At 48.0% G+C, this 24,574-nt stretch overlaps 1 protein-coding gene across 4 annotated transcripts in view; it reads left to right on the top strand.

The window, feature by feature from the left end:
- Positions 1-24,574, top strand: part of ADAMTS7 (ADAM metallopeptidase with thrombospondin type 1 motif 7) — a 218,563-nt gene that overhangs the window by 161,273 nt on the left and 32,716 nt on the right. For all 4 annotated transcript variants that reach the window (XM_030189820.1, XM_030189821.1, XM_030189823.1 and 1 more), the window contains exons 15-16: positions 5,055-5,299; positions 11,706-11,847. In XM_030189820.1, the coding sequence (XP_030045680.1) occupies positions 5,055-5,299; positions 11,706-11,847 (387 nt within the window). The remainder of the gene's footprint in view (positions 1-5,054; positions 5,300-11,705; positions 11,848-24,574) is intronic.

Below are 24,574 nucleotides of genomic sequence, written 5' to 3' on the forward strand. Positions count from 1 at the left end.
ATTCTTATTGTGGAAATGTTCCTATTTGCCAGTTTCTGTGACAAGGTCTAATGAGGAAGCTGTTGATGTAGTTGGTGCCTGGTTTAGGGCCAGGGAATTAATGGCTTTTGTTAGAAGATGCTCAAGATATTATTACCTCTAGACTGGAGCTACCCTTTTGGTGACCTTTGCACCTGAAAGTGAGAAATCTTACTTTAAAGTGAAAAAGCAGATGTTCTGTAGGCAACCCATACACATTTTTCCAGATGTGACTGAAGTCAGTCAAGAACGTAGGAAACAGTTTTTGTTATTAAAGATTAGAGTAACATTTTTTGTGTGTGTTTACAATGCAGTTGGCTTGGTGCATTTTAAGGAGCGGAAGTATATATTCTATGATCCTACACAGCTGGAGAAATGTCTATTGGAATTTGAGAAAGTTTGAGATCTGGCAAATTTGATCAATTAATTTTCTTTTGAGAGTATATTCTTAGTAAAGTATTCTGAACTCTACTTTTGATGTGGACTTTTGGATAATGGTAATGGATATGGAAAATCAGTTTTGGATGACTTTCTGTTTTATTTCTTGTATAAATCCTTGTTATACATATGTATAAAAATTATTATGAAAGTTAAAAACAAATACTGGATCACTGGCACCCCTAGGCTGGTTTTTTTTTCGCTTTAGGTTTGAATGATGCGCTGATTACCTTAATCCCCAAACCAGGTGGTTTACAATTTGTGAGTCTTATAATCCGATATCTCTTATCAATGTCGTTATTAAGATAATAGCTAAGATTTTAGCGGATCGTTTCGCTGACTATATTCCAAATGTAATGGAGGAAGAGCAAGTAGGGCTTGGTAAAACGGAGAGAATCGGAGCTAAATGTCCGAAAAGTGCTAACAGCTAAGTCTTCATTTTCTGCCTCAATCATATTTATTTATTTATTTATTTGTTACATTTGTATCCCACGTTTTCCCACCTATTTGCAGGCTCAATGTGGCTTACAGTACATAGTACCGGAGGGGCGTTCACCAATTCCGGTATGAACAAATACAGTAATGTTGTGGTAGAATAAGGTTTGTGTGTACAGACACAATAGGGAATCGAGTGGAAGAGATGTGTTGTCCGTTACGCTTTTTAGTTTTGATTGTGTTGTAGGTTTCAGGCATTTAAGTAGGGTTGGTAGGGTATGCCTTTTTGAACAGGTTAGTTTTTAATGATTTCCGGAAGTTTAGGTGATCATAAGTTGTTTTCACGGCTTTTGGTAAGGCGTTCCATAGTTGTGTGCTTATGTAGGAAAAGCTGGATGCATAGGTTCATTTGTATTTGAGTCCTTTGCAGCTTGGGTGGTGGAGATTGAGGTATGTTCGTGTTGATCCTGTTGTGTTTCTGGTTGGTAGGTCTATGAGGTCTGTCTTCTAGACTTCTGCGAATCCACATACGGACAAACCAAAATATGTTTTTTTTATGTATGTACAACCTACCTAGCAGTTGACTGGAGTAATTTGGGGAATACCATATTTTATTTTTTATAATTAGTATTATCTCTGTTCTTTAAATATTCCTAGGATACTTCCGCTTTTATCATAACCTTTCTGTGAGGATTTTCTAACATCTGTATGTTGTCAGTATCTCTTCAAGACACCTTACTCCAAAACACAAGCTCCTCTCAGTTTTTCTCCCACGTTCTAGTTTAAAAGCTGCTCAGTCAACTTTTATTTAGTAGAACAGATTTAATGTATTTTTAAAGACATCCATCCAAGGTGCTGTTCAGCAAGAATAAGCTGGGCATAGCCAGTAGATAATTGCAGCAGTAAAAATATTCAAACAACAGTACAGAGTGTGTCATTGCATGTTACTCAGTGTCAACATACTACATGTTAAAACATCTTCATAGACTGCATAGGGCAGCGTTTTCCAGCTGCTCTGCTGTGGCTGCTCCCCAGGTGTGCCATGGAGTCCGCTGGGATCTGCAGGCACAGGCATCATTATGGGGTGGCAAATGCCACCCCCAAATCCCTCCAGCAGTCCAGCATCTCCTACTTACCTCCCTTCCCCCTGTTCCTTCCTACGGGTTCGGCATAGTTTTACTACCTCCATCTGCTCCCGCGGGCCTCCATACTTGCAGCGGCAATGATTACAGCAGGCACTCTGTCCAACCAGCTCCAAGGTCCTTCCCTTTGTCACAACTTCCTGTTGCCACGTGGGAAGGATGTGGCAGAGGGAAAGCTTCAGGGCAGCCGGAGGGAGCTAGACATAATCGCTGCCACCACTGTTGGCCAAATCTATAAATCTGTAGGTCCACAGGGAGGAGGGCAGTGGGAGGTAGGAAGGCATACTGGATTCACAGGGGGAGAACCGGAGGGGGGGTGAGAAGCTGTACATCGATGGAAGGGAGAGGGGGAAATTGTGCACATGGATGGAAGGGAAAGGGGGAAATGCACATAGAAGGGAAGAGAAGTGAGGGATCCATATGGATGGAAGGGAAGGGAGAGGACATTATTCTGCACATGGATAGAAGGGAAGTGTGTGTGGGATGGGGGTAACACATAGATGGAAGGGAAGGGAGAGGGACCATGGATATAAGTTAGAGGGGAGGAACGCACATGGAGACGTTCAGTTCTGGTCACCTTATCTCAAAAAAGATATATTGGAATTAGAAAAGGTTCAAAGAAGAGCGACCAAAATGATAAAGGGGTTGGAACTCCTCCCATATGAGGAAAGGCTAAAGAGGTTAGGGATCTTCAGCTTGGAAAAGAGATGGATGAGGGGAGATATGATTAAAGTCTACAAAATCCTGAGTGGTGTAGAACGAGTAGAAGTAAATCGATTTTTTACTTGTTTCAAAAGTACAAAGACTAGGGGACACTTGAGGAAGTTGCATGGAAATACTTTTCAAACAAATAAGAGGAAATATTTTTTCACTCAACAAATAGTTAAGCTCTTGAACTCTTTGCTGGAGGATGTGGTAACAGCAGTTAGTGTACCTGAGTTTAAAAAAGGTTTGGACAAATTCCTGGAGGAAAAGTCCATAGTCTACTATTGAGACAGACATGGGAAGCCACTGCTTGCCCTGGGATTTGTAGTATGGAATGTTGCTCCTTTGGCCGTTTTGACAGTGGCCGTTATGTCAGGGACTATTATGTCGGGAGCTTTTTTTGTTTGGAGCTTTTTTGTCGTGGCCATTTTGTCGGGGTTGTTTTGACCAGGTACCCTTGACATTATCTGATGCAAATGCCCAGAAGTCTAAAAAGAGACCTGGAGAGTTAGAATGTAGTCAGATTCCATTTGTGATGGGGAAGATCATATGGTCATACTATCCAGGTGAGAAGGAGGAAGAGACCGTGCTTTTGAAAGGACCTCCATATACCACAATAGCTGTCTCCTCACGAGCAATGTCTGAGATCCTCTTTAGGAGATGCATGAGGTTTATCACGTTACCAAGCAGACCCTCGTGCCCATTAGCCACCCAGCTGTCTGCATTCCTGTTGATTGAATTACCAGCTACAATGATCATCCTAACCTCTGCCTCCTAGGAATAGGCCCCTACAAATGTGAGTTTCTCCAGTACATCCCAGGAGGCAGCACTGTAAGAAGTTGGGAGTGCTACGCCCTTCTCCGTAGATTCGAGGTACACGGGAGAGGGTCCCTCGAGCCCTCTCGGGGGTGGGGGAGTTGCACTGCTAGAGGGGGGCCTCCAGCTCTGTTTGACAGGTCTGGGCTTTTCGACAGCCTGGACCTTTCAAGCAGCTCTTGTGGGAGGTCTGTGGCTTGGGCATGCTATTAGGAGGGCTTTAATTCCCCGTGCCGTTCTGGTGCTAATTTTTCAGCGCTGTTCAGAACAGTGTGGGGAATTTGACCATCGGGGTATTAGAAGGCCATAGGGCTACTTAAACTAACATAAAGACTCTTAGGTTAGGTATATTTTACGCTATTCCATTGACGTGGTAAGGACTAGAATTAATCTATTATTAGGGGATAATCACTTGTTAATCAAAATCCCCACTTATGTTTTGTGGTTAAGGATTTCCCGCTTATCATGTTAATTGGCAACATAAGAGCTATGATTTATAGTTATGATATTGCTATGGTAGGCCAATTAACATGATATGAGAGCTGGGGGACGTGGGTGCAAATCAAACACAGAGAGAGAACCTTTACCTACCCTAATGCTTAACTTTCTTTTTTAAATAGACAGAGGATGTTGTAACTGAGCACAAGTAGTTCTATGTGGCTTATGTACTCCACTATGCATTTTTCTATAAGTGTGTAATTGCAAGATGTCGTGTACATAGGTGGAGCGTGGCTGGGGTTGCCACTTATATGCTCAGCTTACAGATTACTGTAAGTTACGTGTGTTGCATGTCGGACTTAGGTGACACCTACTAATACTACTTATCATTTCTAAAGCGCTATTAGACGTACACAGCGCTGTACATTTGAACATGAAGAGACAGTCCCTGCTCCACAGAGCTTACAATCTAATTAGGACAAACAGGACAAACAAGAGATAAGGGAATATTAAAGTGAGGATGATAAAATAAGGGTTCTGAACAAGTGAATAAGGGTTAGGAGTTAAAAGCAGCATCAAAAAGGTGGGCTTTTAGCTTAGATTTGAAGACGACCAGAGATGGAGCTTGACGTACCGGCTCAGGAAGTCTATTCTAGGCATAAGGTGCAGCAAGATAAAAGGAACTGAGTCTGGAGTTAGCAGTGGAGGAGAAGGGTGCAGATAAGAGAGATTTACCCGGTGAATGGAGTTCCTGGGGAGGAATGTAGGGAGAGATGAGAGTGGAGAGGTACTGAGGAGCTGCAGAGTGAAAGCACTTATAGGTCAATAAGAGGAGTTTGAACTGTATGCGGAAACGGATAGGAAGCCATGAACTTGGTGTAGATGGTGCGTCTGCATTCAAGGGGGCCAATGTGGGTCTCTACTAACAGAACAGGCAGCATTGGGGTGCTTAAAAGGGGGCAGCCCCCACAGAGTTTTGCATGCACTACTGTGTATCCCTTGTGTTCTGGTCTCTTTGGGATGTGTGAATTCCTTTTTTTGACTCTAGATTGGTCTTTTTAGGATATGTAGACATTGGGTTGATTCCAGCCGGTGCCCGTGAGATCCGCATAGAAGAGATGGCAGAAGCCGGGAACTTCCTTGCACTGCGAAGTGAGGATCCCGACAAATATTTCCTAAATGGTGGCTGGACCATCCAGTGGAATGGAAATTACCCTGTGGCAGGAACCACTTTTACTTATGAGAGGACAGGAAACTGGGAAAATCTGACAGCCCCAGGACCCACGATAGAGCCCGTCTGGATTCAGGTACGCTTTTTCTTCTCACAGTACCCAGTTGCTCTGTCGTTTCCATCCCCGTTCCAAAAGTGATGCTATCATTCAAACAGAGAAAGGTCCTCGTGGTGTCCTTTATACACAGCTTTTGTCTCACCTACTGTGCACAAAGCATCAGGGTAATTTTAAAGAGATTCGCTTGTCACAATTCTCTAAATGAAGGGGGTTAAGTTTGGGGAACAGGGAGATTGGGGATGTAGGGAATTCAGGGAGTAGTATGGGATGGGGTGGCTTTGGGTGGAGGCTCAAAGAGTCCAAGCCTTTCTCCCCTACTGTGGGTGGGTGTTATTTTGTTAAATTGGATACTTCTCATTGCTTTTCAAGGATACTGTTCTTAGCTCTTTTCATGCTGATTGTTTTACATTTGTGATTGCTGTTTATCTTTACCATTGTTTGGATTGACTGTTGTATCCTTGCCATTTTGTATCCATTTTTCTAATAAAATATATTTAAATAAAAGAGATTCAGTCATTTAGAAATGCCCTGTGACAGTCCCCCCCCCCCCTCGCCAGGGAAAATGAGTGGTGCAGAGATGGTGTAACTAGAAGGTTCCTGCCCAGCCGTTCCCACATGAGCCACATCACTTACATCAGTAGCTTAGGAGATAGAGGGATTTCTCTGGCCGATTTATCCTGTTACAGGTGAGCTGCTTTACTTCTCTGTCGGTGAGCAGTCTGGACTAGGTCTGCTGCATTTCGTCTTACTGGGAGCTGCTTTACCTGGGGAAATGGGCCTTTATGTGGGGGTACAGGTGTATGTACTGGGCCATTTTTCTGCTGCAGCTGAATATGTTCCTGGAGGCTGAGTTTGGAACTGTGCTCCTAGTTTTACTGGAGAATATCTGCATAGTAGTAATAAATATTTGTAGGGACTTTTTCTGCACATATTTGTATTTTGAAAATCCTGTGAAGTCCATGGAATGAAAAATTCTGCAATTTATAAAATTACACCCTTAGGCTAATTACCCTGAAGGGATAAATATCACAAAGGTATTTTGTCTGACCCGGATGTAGTGATGTTTGAGAACAGGTTTTGGGCAGAGTTGTGAATTACACACAGGTGTAAATATATTTATTGATTGATTGATTGATTGGGATTTATTAATGGCCTTTATGAAGAGATTCACCCAAGTCGGTGTACAGAAAGTACAGTTTAACATAAAACTTATAATTTTGTTAACAGTATAACAATAGTAAAATAACCAAGAATAAATATACATAAGTGCATAAGTATTGCCATACTGGGAAAGACCAAAGGTCCGTCGAGCCCAGCATCCTGTTTCCAACAGTGGCCAATCCAGGTCACAGATACCTGGCAAGATCCCAAAAAAGTACAAAACATTTTATACTGCTTATCCCAGAAATAGTGGATTTTCCCCGTCCATTTAATAATGGTCTATGGACTTTTCCTTTAGGAAGCCGTCCAGACCTTTTTTAAACTCCGCTAAGCTAACCGCCTTTACCACATTCTCTGGCAACGAATTCCAGAGTTTAATTACATGCTGAGTGAAGAAAGATTATCTCCGATTCGTTTTAAATTTACTACATTGTAGCTTCATCGCATGCCCCCTAGTCCTAGTATTTTTGGAAAGCATAAACATCTACCCATTCAACTCCACTCAATATTTTATAGACCTCTATCATATCTCCCCTCAGCCGCCTTTTCTCCAAGCTGAAGAGCCCTAGCCGCTTTAGCTTTTCCTCATAGGGAAGTCGTCCCATCCCCTTTATCATTTTCGTCACCCTTCTATGGACCTTTTCTAATTCTATTATATCTTTTCTGAGATGCGGCGACCAGAATTGAACACAATATTCGAGGTACGGTCGCACCATGGAGTGATACAAAGGCATTAACATCCTCAGTTTGGTTTTCCATTTCTTTCCTAATAATACCTAACATTATATTTGCTTTCTTAGCCTCAGCAGTACACTGAGCAGAAGGTTTCAAAATATCACCAACAACGACACCTAGATCCATTTTTTGGTCTGTGACTCCTAACGTGGAACCTTGCATGACGTAGCTATAATTCGGGTTCCTCTTTCCCATATGCATCACTTTGCACTTGCTCACATTAAACGTAATCTGCCATTTAGACGCCCAGTCTCGTAAGGTCCTCTTGTAATTTTTCACAATCCTCCTGCGATTTAATGACTTTGAATAACTTTGTGTCATCAGCAAATTTAATTACCTCACTAGTTACTCCCATCTATAGGTCATTTATAAATATGTTAAAAAGCAGCGGTTCCAGCACAGACCCCTGGGAAACCCCACTAACTACCCTTCTCCATTAAGAATACTGACCATTTAACCCTACTCTCTGTTTTCTATCTTTTAACCAGTTTTTAATCCACAATAGAACTCTACCTCCTATCCCATGACTCTCCAATTTCCTCTGGAGTCTTTCATGAGGTACTTTGTCAAATGTCTTCTGAAAATCCAGATACACAATATCAACCGGCTCACCTTTATCCACATGTTTGTTCACCCCTTCAAAGAAATATAGTAGATTGGTGAGGCAAGATTTCCCTTCACTAAATCCATGTTGACTATCAGGCTTATTTTCGAAAGAGAAGGGCGCCCATCTTTCAACACAAATTGGGAGATGGGCGTCCTTCTCCCACGGTCGCCCAAATCGGCATAATCAAAAGCTGATTTTGGGCGTCCTCAACTGCTTTCCGTTGCGGGGATGACCAAAGTTCATGGGAGCATGTCGGAAGCATAGCGAAGGCGGGACTGGGGCGTGCTTAACACATGGGCGTCCTTGGCTGATAATGGAAAAAAGAAGGGCGTCCCTGTCGAGCACTTGGACGACTTTACTTGGTCCATTTTTTCTTGCGACCAAGTCTCAAAAAGGTGCCCGAACTGACCAGATGACCACCGGAGGAAATTGGGGATGACCCCCCCTTACTCCCCCAGTGGTCACTAACCCCCTCCCACCCTAAAAAAAACTTTAAAAATATTTTTTGCCAGCCTCTGTGCCAGCCTCAAATGTCATACCCAGCTCCCTGACAGCAGTATGCAGGTCCCTGGAGCAGTTTTAGTGGGTACTGCAGTGCACTTCAGGCAGGCGGACCCAGGCCCATCCCCCTCCCTACCTGTTACACTTGTGGTGGTAAATGTGAGCCCTTCAAAACCCACCACAAACCGACTGTACCCACATGTAGGTGCCCACCTTCACCCCTTAGGGCTATGGTAGTGTTGTACAGTTGTGGGTAGTGGGCTTTGGGGGGGGGGTTTGGGGGGGCTCAGCACCCAAGGTAAGGGGAGCTTTGCACCTGGAGGCAATTTCTGAAGTCCACTGCAGTGCCCCCTAGGGTGCCCGGTTGGTGTCCTGGCATGTGAGGGGGACCTGTGCACTACGAATGCTGGCTTCTCCCATGACCAAATGGCTTGGACTTGGTCGTTTCTGAGATGGGCGTCCTCGGTTTCCATTATCGCTGAAAACCGGGGACGACCATCTCTAAGGTCGACCTAAATGTTGAGATTTGGGCGTCCCCGATTGTACTATCGAAATGAAAGATGGACGCCCATCTTGTTTCAATAATACGGGTTTCCCCGCCCCTTCGCGAGGACGCCCTCAGGAAAACTTGGGCACCCCGTTCAATTATGCCCCTCCAGATGTCCTGATCTCCCCAGGTACTATTTAGATAGTAAACAAATGTTTAGATAGTTTTATAAATAATCCATATTTCAGTTACGTGTTACTGTTTGCTGATTGCACCTTTCTGTTCATTGTTCTAATTTTTTCATGACAATAAACATTTTTAGTTTATTGCCTCTGCTTGACTAAGAATCCTGGTGGTTTGTGTGTTGGGTCTGTGGGTGCTTTCTAGGAGCTGTGTGACCACTGGGAGCGTGGCCCCAGTAACCTAGAAATCACTGGGGAACACCTTGAGAGTGGGATACTCACCCAGAGGGAGTTGGAACCCAGTCGGTGGAAGGAGGATGCTAGTGTACAGCACAAGCGGCAAGTGCAGGTGGACCTGAACTGTGCTGGTGATAGACCCTTTTGTGGCCATGGGGTAGCTCCAGGCGGGAGGCTATGAATAATTTATACATGTAAGTTTGTGCAGATTGTCAGCCTATCTGTGCTTCAAAGCCAGAACTTTATAGAGTTAACTTACCCTTGGTATTCTTTGTTCATAATTGAATGCATAAATTATGTAGCCGCCCTTTGTATTACTTCTGGTTCTACTGCAAATCCACTTTCACATTGGATGGATAACTTTTGGTAATATAGAGGGGGATAATCAAACGGGGGCGCCCATCTCTAAGGGTGCCCATTTCTAAGGATGGCCCTGCAAAGGGGCAGGGCAACCCATATTATTGAAACAAGATGGGCGTTCATCTTTTGTTTTGATAATACGGTCGGAGAAGCCCAAATCATGAAATTTAGGTCGACCTTAGAGATGGTCGTCCCTGGTTTTTGGCGATAATGGAAAGTGAGGACACCCATCTCAGAAACAACCAAATCCAAGCCATTTGGTCATGGGAGGAGCCAGCATTCGTAGTGCACTGGTCCCACTAACTGAATGGAAAAAGCCCTTCCCTTACCGATCTGGAAAGGAACGGGCATGCATGAAGGAAATTTCATGCAAATGAGCTGCTCACTGTTAGCTCATTTGCAGATGATTTCCTTCCTAAGGAGGGGAAGTGACAGCAGTTGAGGATGTCCAAAATGTGGTTTTTTCTGTGAGAAGGATATCCATGCCTTTGCTATGCCTCTGACACCCTCTTTATTTATTTGGATTTTGGATCACAAGTAGTAGCAGTGGGACTTGAACCAGCCACCTCTAGATTGCAAGACCAGTGCTCTAGCCACTAGACCACTCTGTTACTCCTCCACTCTACTCCACTCCCTTGAAATTTGGCCATCCCTGTGGGGGGCAGTTGAGGATGACCAAAATGTTTGAAAGAAGGACGTCCACACCTTCATTATGCCTCTGCTGACACACACATACCTCCCCTCCCAGGGACCTGCATACTGCCCCCCCCCCCCAGGGATGGCCACATTTCAAGGGAGCAGAGTGGAGTGGAGGAGTGGCCTAGTGGTTAGAGCACTGGTCGTGCACTCCAGAGGTGGCCAGTTCAAAAATCCCACTGTTGCTACTTGTGATCCAAAATCCAAATAAATGAACAAAGAGGGTGTTGGAGGCATAGCAAAGGCATGGATCTCCTTCTCACAGAAACATCCACATTTTGGACGTCCTCAACTGCAGTCGCAGGGACAAAGTCATAGCGACGGACATACTCTAAAAAGACAAAAGTTTTTGAAGTTGTTTTTTTTCAGGGTGGGAGGTGGTTAGTGACCACTGGGGAAGTCAGGGGAGGTCATCCCTGATTCCCTACGGTGGTCATCTGGTCAGTTCCGGCACCTTTTTGAGGCTTGGTCATGAAAAAAAATGGACCAAGTAAAGTCGGCCAAATGCTTGTCAGGGACGCCGTTCTTTTTTCCATTATTGACCGAGGACGCCCATCTGTTAACCACACCCCCCATCCCACCTTCGGTACACTGCCAACACACACTCCCCCTTTGAACTTTGGTCGTCTCCGTGACGGAAAGCAGTTGAGGACACCCAAAATCGGCTTTCAATTATGCCGATTTGGGCGACCTAAGGAGAAAGACGCCCATCTCCCGATTTGTGTCGGAAGATGGGCGCCCTTCTCCTTCGAAAATAAGCAGGATAGTGACTTATATAAACAGAATTTATCAGTATACATGCCCAAGAAATTAAAACCCAGCTATGTGGTTAAGCACCCACTGGAAAAGATGTGAGGGGGTGAGGAATGAAATAGGACTGTGCAATTTACACAATTTCCTGTATTTAGCCAGTACCCTGGGCTCTGTTCACAGGATGTTCTCTAGGGCAAGTACAGATTCTCATCCGCTGCTCTTTCCTGTCAGGAATGAAGTTTTTAGGGGACATTTTTAGCCAGTTCTCTCCTGAATAAGTTCTGTGGAATGAATTATAATCAGAAGCATTGTTGCAAACACACAATCTTAACATTGTAATATCACACCACAATGCAGAAACCTGAAGAAAGAGCCAGTTCATTTCATGCAACTGCTTTAACCCTTCGGTCCTGGCTGACACCAGGGAAAGCCTCTAGGCTGCCAGGAATGCATTTATTTATTGAGATTTAGTTCACACTTTTCCAGTAGTAGCTCTGGGTGAGTTACATTCAGGCACAAGTAAGAACTGCGGAACATCCCAGAAGCCAGCATGCCACTTAATTAAATTAACTTCAGAATTTGCAAGGGAAAGGTGTACAAACAGAGGAGATAAAGCTAGACGGGTCACACCGGCTTCCGATTTCACCACAAAGGTGCCGCCCTGCTTGAGGATAATACGGATCTCTCTGCTTGTTTATTCTTCAGCTGCTGTTTCAGGAGACCAATCCTGGGGTGCGATACCAGTACACAGTCCAGCGGCAGTCGGACCATGAGAACGAGATTGATTCTTCGGAGTTTTCCTGGCGTTTTGGATCATGGACCTCATGCACTGCGACCTGTGGCATGGGTAAGAGGCAAGGAGCTCAGCTTCTCAATATGTTATAAAACTGTGATGAGGACACACACCACACTGACAGTGAGAGCCCCTCCTGGAGTGAGCAACCAGGAGCTTTCCTACAGCATGGACACGAGGGACTGTTATGGTGCTGTCCTAACTGAGGGATTCTTCTCAGAGCTTCCTTGTACTGAGGACACTGCATACATTACATTTTAAAAAGCAGCATACCAAAAAAAGATGAATTTATTTTAAGCACGATACTCCACAGCAAACCAATCGCTCCTGGATGGCTGTCGGCTTCCCCCCCCCCCCCCCCCATTCCAGTTTAAAAGCTGCTCTATCTCCTTTTTAAAAGTTATTGCCAGCAGCCTGGTTCCTTCCCGGTTAAGTTGGAGCCCATCCTTTCGGAACAGTCTCCCCCTTTCCCAGAATGTCACCCAGTTCCTGACAAATCTAAATCATTCATCCTTGCACCATCGTCTCAACCACACATTGAGGCTTCGGAGCTCTGCCTGCTTTTTGGGTCCTGAACTTGGAACAGGGAGCATCTCTGAAATTGCTACCCTGATATACTGCAAGTGATCCCTGAGTTTACAGTTTCTATTACAGTACTAGTACTGACCCTAGAGTGGAGGAGTGGCCTAGTGGTTAGGGTGGTGGACTTTGGTCCTGGGGAACTGAGGAACTGAGTTTGATTCCCAAATCAGGCACAGGCAACTCCTTGTGACTCTGGGCAAGTCACTTAACCCTCCATTGCCCCATGTAAGCCACATTGAGTCTGCCATGAGTGGGAAAGCGCAGGATACAAATGTAACAAAAATAAAATAGATACTATTGGAGATTCTACATGGAATGTTGCTACTATTGGAGATTCTACATGGAATGTTGCTACTATTGGAGATTCTACATGGAATGTTGCTATTCCACTAGCAACATTCCATGTAGAAGGCTGCGCAGGCTTCTTTTTCTGTGAGTCTGACTTCCTGCACATACGTGCAGGACGTCAGACTCACAGAAGCAGAAGCCTGCGCAGCCACATTGGTGATCTGCAAGGGCCGACTTCTACATGGAATGTTGCTAGTGGAATAGCAACATTCCATGTAGAATCTCAAATAGTAGCAACAGTGGAGGAGGAGTGGCCTAGTGGTTAGGGTGGTGGACTTTGGTCCTGAAGAACTGAGTTTGATTCCCGGCCCAGGCAGCTCCTTGTGACTCTGGGCAAGTCACTTAACCCTCCATTGCCCCATGTAAGCCACATTGAGTCTGCCATGAGTGGGAAAGCGCAGGATACAAATGTAACAAAAATAAAATAGATACTATTGGAGATTCTACATGGAATGTTGCTACTATTGGAGATTCTACATGGAATGTTGCTACTATTGGAGATTCTACATGGAATGTTGCTATTCCACTAGCAACATTCCATGTAGAAGGCTGCGCAGGCTTCTTTTTCTGTGAGTCTGACTTCCTGCACATACGTGCAGGACGTCAGACTCACAGAAGCAGAAGCCTGCGCAGCCACATTGGTGATCTGCAAGGGCCGACTTCTACATGGAATGTTGCTAGTGGAATAGCAACATTCCATGTAGAATCTCAAATAGTAGCAACAGTGGAGGAGGAGTGGCCTAGTGGTTAGGGTGGTGGACTTTGGTCCTGAAGAACTGAGTTTGATTCCCGGCCCAGGCAGCTCCTTGTGACTCTGGGTAAGTCACTTAACCCTCCATTGCCTGCCGCATTGAGCCTGCCATGAGTGGGAAAAAGTGCAGGGTACAAATAAAAAAAAAAGGTCTCATAATGTAAGTTATATATTGTACCTGGGGCAGTGGAGGGCTGGGTGACTTACCTAGCATCACACAGAGCTGCAGAGGGAAGTGAACCCGGTTTCCCAGGTCCGCAACCTGCTGCTCTAACCATTAGGCCACTCCTCCACATTAGGTTGAAGAATATTTTAAGCCAAGATTTTGTTTGTCACGTGAGTAGTCAAAAGCAGATTTTGAGGAGCTCATGAATGAATGGAGCAGTGGAATACTCTGATTACTACAGACAGGATGGTAGGTGGTAAGCAAGATAAGGGGTGATTTCTTTTTTTTATGTTTTTATTTATGATATATCAATATGAATCAAACAATAAACTTGTACAGCAAAGCCAAGACTTAAAACAATTATTTGTAACAGAAAATTTAAAAAAAGGAAAAAATTATATTTTGCTTAGCTTCAATCCCCTAATATTTGGGATTCCAATTTATTGAAAGCAGAAATAAAAAAAATTCCCGAAACTTTATTAATTTTCAATTAATATAGAATTGAACAATAATCAGGATAAACACGTTCCATTATTAATAGACAAAGGGGGAAATAATGAACTTAGAAAAGATGAAAGAAGAGAGAAAGAAGGAGAAACCTGAAAGAGAATATTGATTAGCTGCTTATCAAATAGAGTAACACAGAATGAATGTAGATTATTCTAGGCAGATGAAAGGGATTGTAAAGATGAGTTAAGTGAGCATCAAATCACATTTTATTTCCCCACTAGCCGTTAAGCCCGTTAAAACGGGAGCATATTGGAATGTTTTTTTTCCCAAGGCCCCCCTCCCGTTGCAGCTGCAAGGCCCCCTGCCATCCTCCTTCCCTGCCAGCTCCAAGGACCCCTCTGTCCCTCCCTCCCAGCTCCAAGGCTCCAGTCCTCCCCCCTTCCCAGCTGCAAGGCCCCCTGCCCGCCCTCCCTCCCAGTTCCAAGGCCCCAGGCCCTCCCCCCCAGCTCCCAAGGCCCCCTTCCCTCCCTCCCAGTTCCAAGGCCCCCTGCTCTCCCTCACAACTGTAAGGGGCCCCATTCTCTCACAACTGTAAGGGGCCCCCTGCCCTTCCTCCCAGTTCCAAGGCCCCCTGCCCCCCCGTGCCTTCTTCCCAGCCAGCTGGAAGGCCCCCTTCAGTCCAGCCCTCCCAGCTCCAAGGCCCCCCCTCCTTCTGAGACCTCCCATGTCCCCTCCCCCCCCCAAGGTAGCCGCTACCGCCCCCCCACCCCGGAGTCGTCCCCGCCCCCCCTTCACCCGGCCCGGGCCCTCTCTTCATTATTCAACTTACAGCAGCGCCAAAACAGCAGCAAGCAGCAGCTCCCGTTGGCCTTCCTTCACTGCCTGTGCCTCGCCCTCGTGTGACGTCAAATCGGTGAGGGCGGGGCACAGGCAGGGAAGGAAGGCCGACGGGAGCTGAAGCTGAGCTGCTTGCTGCTGTTTCGGCACTGCTGTAAGTTGAATAACGAAGAGAGGGCCCGGGCCGGGTGAAGGGGGGGTGGTGGCGACTCCGGGGGGGGGGGGCGGTAGCGGCTACCTTGGGGGGGGGAGCGGTAGCGACGTCAGCGGTTCCCTCCCTCCCCTTCCGCGCAGTTTCCCTCTCTGTCCCGCCCCCTCCCCCCGTCATCACGTCTTGACGCGGGGGCGGGACAGAGAGGGAAGTCTCTACTTTGCATTTGCAGGTGAGTCGGTCACTTGCCATTTATAGGTTTGATAAGTACATAAGTGTTGCCATACTGGGAAAGACCAAAGGTCCATCAAGCCCAGCATCCTGTTTCTAACAGTGGCCAATCCAGATCACAAATACCCGGCAAGATCCCAAAAAAGTAGAAAACATTTTATACTGCTTATCCCAGAAATAGTGGATTTTCCCCAAGTCCATTTAATAATGGTCTATGGACTTTTCCTTTAGGAAGCCGTCCAAACCTTTTTTGAACTCCGCTAAGCTAACCACCTTTACCACATTCCCTGGCAATGAATTCCAGAGTTTAATTACACGTTGAGTGAAGAAAAACTTTCTCCGATTTGTTTTAAATTTACTACATTGTAGCTTCATCGCATGCCCCCTAGTCCTAGTATTTTTAGAAAGCGTGAACAGACGCTTCACATCTACCCGTTCAACTCCACTCATTATTTTATAGACCTCTATCATATCTCCCCTCAGCCGCCTTTTCTCCAAGCTGAAGAGCCCTAGCCGCTTTAGCCTTTCCTCATAGGGAAGTCGTCCCATCCCCTTTATCGTTTTCATCGCCCTTCTCTGCACCTTTTCTAATTCCACTATATCTTTTTTGAGATGCGGCGACCAGAATTGAACACAATATTCGAGGTGCGTTCGAACCATGGAGTGATAACAAAGACATTATAACATCCTCATTTTTGTTTTCCATTCCTTTCCTAATAATACCTAATGGAGTAGCCTAGTGGTTAGTGCAGTGGACTTTGATCCTGGGGAACTGAGTTCGATTCCCACTGCAGTTCCTTGGGACTCTGGGCAAGTCACTTAACCCTCCATTGCCCCTGGTACAAAATACGTACCTGAATATACAGTATGTAGTTGCAAAAACCTCAGAAAGGCAGTATGTCAAGTCCCAGTTCCCCCCCTAACATTCTATTTGCTTTCTTAGCTGCAGCAGCACACTGAGCAGAAGGTTTCAACGTATCACTCAGTGATACCAATGATTTTAGCCGCTGTGGTTTCCAGGTTATGATAGTATAACATTGTGTAAGTGCCCAGTGCTGGAAGACTGGGTTGTAGTTGTTCTATCTTGGATTGTTAACTGAGTTTTTTTCCCTGAAGCAGCCTGGATTAGCAAAACACAGGGAACCCCTGTCGGAATAGAAGTGACACAATTTTGGACTTTTCCAAGATAAGTGCTGTGAAAGAATATGTATACTGGCAACTGTTAATGAGCATTATTATCAATTTATATTCTGTATCAGTAAGTGTTATTGCTATATAAGGACTTTTTTGTCTATATTTACTCGTGGAGTTTTTTTTTATGACCAATGATTATCGTGAGCCAGTCATATATTGAAAGCTTGCTATATGAATGGGTTTCTTCAGCTAACATAGTAACATAGTAGATGACGGCAGAAAAAGATCTGCACGGTCCATCCAGTCTGCCCAACAAGATAAACTCATATCTGCTACTTTTTGTGTATACCTTACCTTGATTTGTATCTGTCTTTTTCAGGGCACAGACCGTGTAAGTCTGCCCAGCACTATCCCCGCCTCCCAACCACTAGCCCTGCCTCCCACCTGTTCACTGAGGTCTTTTTTCTCCACTTTTACAACATTTGCCATCCTTCTGGTACAGATTATTTATCTAGAATTGCTATATACATGTTTTGGTGGTTTCAATTCTACAGATTCCTTGTGTGAGTGGCGATTGAAATCACCCATTATTATAGCGTTGCCCAGTTCTCCAGCTTTTCTAATCTCTGAAAACATTTCTTCATCCATCTGTTCTTTCTATCCCGGTGGACGGTAGTACAGCCCTACAAGAATACTCCTTCCCTTCATACGTGGAATTTCTATCCATGATTCCACGCTGCTATCTGTGTCATGTGGAATGTTTATTTTATTTGACTCAACCCCCCCCCCCCCTCCAATTTGATCCTCTCTATCATTGTGTTACAATTTGTACCTGTTAACACAGTGTCCCATTGACTGTCCTCTTTCCACCAAGATGCCTATTATATCTACCTCATCATTTAGTGAGTTACTATTTAAAAAGGCCCGTTTCTGATACGAATGAAACGGGCACTAGCAAGGTTTTCCTCGGAGTGTGTATGTTTGAGAGAGTGTGTGTGAGAGTGACTGTGTGAGTGTGTGTGTGTGACAGAGAGAGAATGAGACTGGGTGTGAGTTTGTCTGTGAGAGAGAGAGTGTGTGTGTGAGAATGAGACTGTGTGAGAATGAGAGTGTGTGCCAGGGGTAAAGGCGGTTGGCTTAGCGGGGTTTAAAAAAAGATTTGGCCGTCTTCCTAAAGGAAATGTCCATAGACCATTATTAAATGGACGTGGGGAAAATCCACTATTTCTGGGATAAGCAGTATAAAATGTTTTGTACTTTTTTTGGGATCCTGCCAGGTATTTGTGACCTGAATTGGCCACTGTTGGAAACAGGATGCTGGGCTCGATGGACCTTTAGTCTTTCCTAGTATGGCAATACTTATGTACTTATATAGCACCCAACACTGAAAGACACTTCTGGACCTTCCCTATAGTAAAGAAACTGCATACATAGCTCCTGACACTAACTCTCCCAGGAGCATCTCTACAGTGAAGACACTGCATAAACAGCATCTGAGATACTCTGGTCCTCATGGGTACTTTTCTGCAATGGGCCACTACTTATGTAGCCTTCTTCTCCCAGGAGCTCCTCCTCTGCAGTGAGACCGACACTGAGAGATCCTTCTCTCCCAGGATCTTCCCTGCAGTGATAATACTGTCTGAAAAGGATGTTATTATACAATGTCTTTGCATCAGAAAGGAATTTCTTCCAGGAAGTGGAAGGCCTGCTTTTCCCCTGGTGGTACACTGTTAGAAGTTGCTGAGAATTGGATGTCCTGTGGTGGTGCCAGGAAGTGGGGCTGGGGTATGAAAGAGACTTCTATCCTGTGGAATAGAGACTAAAATAGACTTTTGAGAGATGCATTCAACTTTGTAAGTAATGAATGAGACCTAAGAGTATTTCAGAGTATGGACCTAAACACAGCCCAGGTACCTCATCCCAGGGCTGGCTGTCTGGGGTGGGGGCTGCCTGATGATCTCTTGGTGATGTGCTTTTGGATAGAGTATGTTGGACTGACTTCCTGGATGACATAGCTGTGAGATGGGTGGCTGGGTACTTTCCCCAGAAGGGTGCTTGACTCACTCCTGGGATAATGTGCTTTGCAGTGATTCCCTGGGATAGTGGTGTTGGTTCTCAACTTGCTCCTGGGTGATTTGTTTTGGGGGGTGAGGATTCTTGACTGATAGCGGGGATGGGACGACTTCCCTATGAAGTAAGGCTAAGGAGGCTAGGGCTTTTCAGCTTGGAGAAGAGACGGCTGAGGGGAGACATGATAGAGGTATATAAAATAATGAGTGGAATGGAACAGGTGGATGTGAAGTGTCTGTTCACGCTTTCCAAAAATACTAGGACTAGGGGGCATGCGATGAAACTGCAGTGTAGTAAATTTAAAACAAATTGCAGAAAATGTTTCTTCACCCAACGCGTAATTAAACTCTGGAATTCGTTGCCGGAGAACGTGGTGAAGGCGGTTAGCTTGGCAGAGTTTTAAAAGGGGTTAGACGGTTTCCTAAAGGACAAGTCCATAAACCACTACTAAATGGACTTGGGAAAAATCCACAATTCCAGGAATAACATGTATAGAATGTTTGTACGTTTGGGAAGCTTGCCAGGTGCCCTTGGCCTGGATTGGCCGCTGTCGTGGACAGGATGCTGGGCTTGATGGACCCTTGGTCTTTTCCCAGTGTGGCATTACTTATGTACTTATGATTCTCCGAGGACAAGCAGGCTGCTTGTTCTCACGACTGGGTGACGTCCGCGGCAGCCCCCACCAACCGGAAAAGGCTTCGCGGGACGGTCGGCACGCCCACCGCGCATGCGCGGCCGTCTTCCCGCCCGTGCGCGACCGCTCCCGCCAGTTCCTTTTTTTCCGCGTCTGGAGAGAGTCGTGCTTTGCCGCTCTCTCTGCTTTCAGCCGCCGGAAAGTCGATCGCGTTTACGCGGATCGTTGTTTTTTCTATTTAATTTTTGTTACCGCCGGTTTCCTTTTTCTTTTTCAAAAAAAAAAAAAAAAAAACCTGAGCGTGTGGAGCACGTGCTCCCTTTTTCCCTCGTTTCCAGCGGGGACGCCACGTTGCGGCCTAGTGGCCGCACGGTCGTTTTCTTTTTTCGAGGTGTGATTTTCGCCACCATTGACGACTTTGACTTCGCCGACGCGATTTTTCCGTCGATGTCCTCGAAGGTCCCGAGTGGATTTAAAAAGTGTGGTCGCTGCGGCCGGCCGATCTCGCAGACCGACACCCACGCTTTGTGCCTCCAGTGCCTCGGGCCGGAGCACAATATCAAGTCGTGTTCCCTGTGTCTCGGTCTCCGGAAACGGACTCAAGTTGCGAGGCAAGTTCTGCGGGACCGTCTTTTTGGAACTTGCGCCGGCCCCTCGACGTCGACCTCGACGGCATCGGTATCGACGCCCGGTCCTTCGGTACCGGTATCGATGCCCGAGACATCGGCACCGATGGCATCGACCCCAGGAGAACAGGTCCCGTCGGCCCGCCGGTCCGCCGGCGAGGGTGGAGGTGAGCGGCCGCGTGGGCAGTCGGCCCCGGTCACTCCCTCAGCCCGTGGACCACGGGACCGAACCCTGTCTGACCCGGCTCCTCGAGACCGAGGGGGATCGTCCTCCTCCTCCTCCATACCTCCCGGCGCCGGTGACGCGCATCGAAAGAAGGACAAGAAGCGTCGTCACCGGTCGCCCTCGGTGCATCCGGACATCGGAGAGGAGGCGACGCCGAAGCGTCATCGCCGAGAGGAGAGGTCCCCGTCGGTTGTGGAGGTACCGACGCGTCAGGGTTCCGGCACCTCGGTGCCGTCTCCTGGCCCCCATCAGCTTCTGGCACCGACACCCCTACCGGCCCCACCGCCTTTCCCGGCAGCGGGCCTGGACGAGTGCCTCAGAGCCATCCTTCCGGGGATCCTGGAAGGGCTGATGCGCCAGGCTGTGCCGGCGCCGGGGGTGCTTGCGCCCTCGGCGCCGATGTCTGTGGCGCCGGCGAGCTCTAGCCCGGCGCCGGGGCCATCGACACCGCCGCCGCTTGCGGCGCCGGTCTCGACCGCCACGCAGGTGGAGTCCCCGTCGACGTCGATGGAGGGAGCTCCGTCCCCGCCGACGCGGGAGTCCACCGCTCGACGACACCGAGACCTCGGTGCCTCGACGTCGAGCCGGGCCCGGTTCAGGACTCAGCTACATGAGCTTATGTCCGATACCGAGGATGAGGCCTCGTGGGGGGAAGAGGAGGACCCTAGATATTTCTCCTCAGAGGAGTCTACGGGCCTTCCCTCGGACCCCACGCCTTCACCGGAGAGGAAGCTCTCACCTCCTGAGAGTCTCTCCTTTGCCTCCTTTGTGCGGGATATGTCTATTAGCATTCCCTTTCCCGTGGTCTCTGTGGAAGAGCCGAGGGCCGAGATGCTCGAGGTCCTCGACTATCCATCACCACCTAGAGAGTCCTCCACGGTGCCGCTGCACAATGTCCTCAAGGAGACACTGCTTCGGAACTGGGTGCGACCGTTAACTAACCCCACCATTCCCAAGAAAGCAGAGTCCCAGTACAGGATCCACTCTGACCCAGAGTTAATGCGGCCCCAACTGCCCCATGACTCGGCGGTCGTGGATTCTGCTCTCAAGAGGGCACGGAGTTCGAGGGATACCGCCTCGGCGCCCCCGGGGCGGGAGTCTCGCACTCTGGACTCGTTTGGGAGGAAGGCCTACCAATCCTCCATGCTCGTGACCCGCATCCAGTCATACCTGCTCTATATGAGCATCCACATGCGGACTAATGTGCAACAACTGGCGGACCTGGTCGATAAGCTCCCGCCGGAGCAGTCCAGGCCTTATCAGGAGGTGGTCAGGCAGCTGAAGGCGTGCAGAAAGTTCCTGTCCAGGGGTATCTATGACACCTGTGACGTGGCATCTCGTGCTGCGGCCCAAGGTATAGTGATGCGCAGGCTCTCATGGCTGCGTGCCTCTGACCTGGACAACCGCACCCAGCAGAGACTGGCCGACGTCCCTTGCCGGGGGGATAACATTTTTGGTGAGAAGGTCGAGCAGCTGGTGGACCAACTGCATCAGCGGGAAACCGCCCTCGACAAGCTCTCCCACCGGGCGCCTTCAGCATCCACCTCAGCAGGTGGACGTTTTTCCCGGGCCCGGCAGGCTGCGCCCTATTCTTTTGCAAAGCGTAGGTACAACCAGCCGGCCCGAAGGCCTCGCCAGGCACAGGGACAGCCCCAGCGTGCTCGTTCTCGTCAACAGCGTGCGCCTAAGCAGCCCCCTGCGCCTCCACAGCAAAAGCCGGGGACGGGCTTTTGACTGGATCCTCGGGAACATAGCCGCCCTCAAAGTGTCCGTACCGGACGATCTGCCGGTCGGGGGGAGGTTAAGTTTTTTTCACCAAAGGTGGCCTCTCATAACCTCCGACCAGTGGGTTCTCCAAATAGTGCGGTGCGGATACGCCCTGAATTTGGCCTCCCTGCCTCCAAATTGTCCTCCGGGAGCTCAATCTTTCAGCTCCCATCACAAGCAGGTACTTGCAGAGGAACTCTCCGCCCTTCTCAGCGCCAATGCGGTCGAGCCCGTACCACCCGGGCAGGAAGGGCGGGGATTCTATTCCAGGTACTTCCTTGTGGAAAAGAAAACAGGGGGGATGCGTCCCATCCTAGACCTGAGAGGCCTGAACAAATTCCTGGTCAAAGAAAAGTTCAGGATGCTTTCCTTGGGCACCCTTCTGCCAATGATTCAGAAAAACGACTGGCTATGTTCCCTGGATTTAAAGGACGCATATACTCACATACCGATACTGCCAGCTCACAGACAGTATCTCAGATTCCGCCTGGGCGCACGGCACTTTCAGTATTGTGTGCTGCCCTTTGGGCTCGCCTCTGCTCCACGAGTGTTTACCAAGTGCCTCGTGGTGGTAGCGGCCTACCTACGCAAGCTGGGAGTGCACGTGTTCCCATATCTTGACGATTGGCTGGTCAAGAACACCTCGGAGGCGGGAGCCCTCCGGTCTATGCAGTGCACTACTCGACTTCTGGAGCTGCTGGGGTTTGTGATAAATTACCCAAAGTCCCATCTCCAGCCAACACAGTCTCTGAAATTCATAGGAGCTCTGCTGAATGCCCAGACGGCTCAGGCTTACCTTCCCGAAGCGAGGGCCACCAATCTCCTGGCCCTGGCTTCGCAGACCAGATCGTCTCAGCAGGTCACAGCTCGGCAGATGTTAAGACTTCTGGGTCATATGGCCTCCACAGTTCATGTGACTCCCATGGCTCATCTTCACATGAGATCTGCTCAATGGACCCTAGCTTCCCAGTGGTTTCAAGCCACCGGGGATCTAGAAGATGTCATCTGCCTCTCCACCAGTTGCCGCACTTCACTGCTCTGGTGAACCATCCGGACCAATTTGACCCTGGGACGTCCATTCCAAATTCCGCAGCCCACGAAAGTGCTGACGACGGATGCATCTCGCCTGGGGTGGGGAGCTCATGTCGATGGGCTTCACACCCAGGGTCTGTGGTCCCTCCAGGAAAAGGATCTGCAGATCAACCTCCTGGAGCTCCGAGCGATCTGGAACGCACTGAAGGCTTTCAGAGATCGGCTGTCCTACCAAATTATCCAAATTCGGACAGACAATCAGGTTGCAATGTATTACGTCAACAAGCAGGGGGGCACCGGATCTCGCCCCCTGTGTCAGGAAGCCGTCGGGATGTGGCGTTGGGCGTGCCGGTTTGGCATTCTCCTCCAAGCCACGTACCTGGCAGGCGTAAACAACAGTCTGGCCGACAGACTGAGCAGAGTCATGCAACCGCACGAGTGGTCGCTCCATTCCAGAGTGGTACGCAAGATCTTCCGAGAGTGGGGCACCCCCTCGGTGGATCTTTTCGCCTCTCAGACCAACCACAAGCTGCCTCTGTTCTGTTCCAGACTTCAGACACACGGCAGGCTAGCGTCAGATGCCTTTCTCCTTCATTGGGGGACCGGCCTCCTGTATGCTTATCCTCCCATACCTTTGGTGGGGAAGACCTTACTGAAGCTCAAGCAAGACCGCGGCACCATGATTCTGATAGCGCCCTTTTGGCCCCGTCAGATCTGGTTCCCTCTTCTTCTGGAGTTGTCCTCAGAAGAACCGTGGAGATTGGAGTGTTTTCCGACTCTCATTTCGCAGAACGACGGAGCGTTGCTGCACCCCAACCTTCAATCCCTGGCTCTCACGGCCTGGATGTTGAGGGCGTAGACTTCGCTGCGTTGGGTCTGTCTGAGGGTGTCTCCCGGGTCTTGCTTGCCTCTAGGAAGGATTCCACTAAAAGAGTTACTTTTTCAAGTGGAGGAGGTTTGTCGTTTGGTGTGAGAGCAAGGCCCTAGAACCTCGTTCTTGCCCTGCACAGAACCTGCTTGAATACCTTCTGCACTTATCAGAGTCTGGCCTCAAGACCAACTCAGTAAGGAATCACCTTAGTGCGATTAGTGCTTACCATTATCGTGTGGAAGGTAAAGCCATCTCTGGAGAGCCTTTAGTCGTTCGATTCATGCGAGGCTTGCTTTTGTCAAAGCCCCCTATCAAGCCTCCTACAGTGTCATGGGATCTCAACGTCGTCCTCACCCAGCTGATGAAACCTCCTTTTGAGCCACTGAATACCTGCCATCTGAAGTACTTGACCTGGAAGGTCATTTTCTTGGTGGCAGTTACTTCAGCTCGTAGGGTCAGTGAGCTTCAAGCCCTGGTGGCTCATGCTCCATATACCAAATTTCATCACAACAGAGTAGTACTCCGCACCCACCCAAAGTTCCTGCCGAAGGTGGTGTCGGAGTTCCATCTTAACCAGTCAATTGTCATGCCAACATTCTTCCCCAGGCCGCATACCCGCCCTGCTGAACGTCAGTTGCACACATTGGACTGCAAGAGAGCATTGGCCTTCTACTTGGAGCGGACACAGCCCCACAGACAGTCCGCCCAATTGTTTGTTTCTTTCGACCCTAACAGGCTAGGGGTCGCTGTCGGGAAACGCACCATCTCCAATTGGCTAGCAGATTGCATTTCCTTCACTTACGCCCAGGCTGGGCTGGCTCTTGAGGGTCATGTCACGGCTCATAGTGTCAGAGCCATGGCAGCGTCAGTGGCCCACTTGAAGTCAGCCACTATTGAAGAGATTT

This window comes from Microcaecilia unicolor, chromosome 1, assembly GCF_901765095.1.
Source record: "Microcaecilia unicolor chromosome 1, aMicUni1.1, whole genome shotgun sequence".
Taxonomy (NCBI): Eukaryota; Metazoa; Chordata; class Amphibia; order Gymnophiona; family Siphonopidae; genus Microcaecilia; species Microcaecilia unicolor.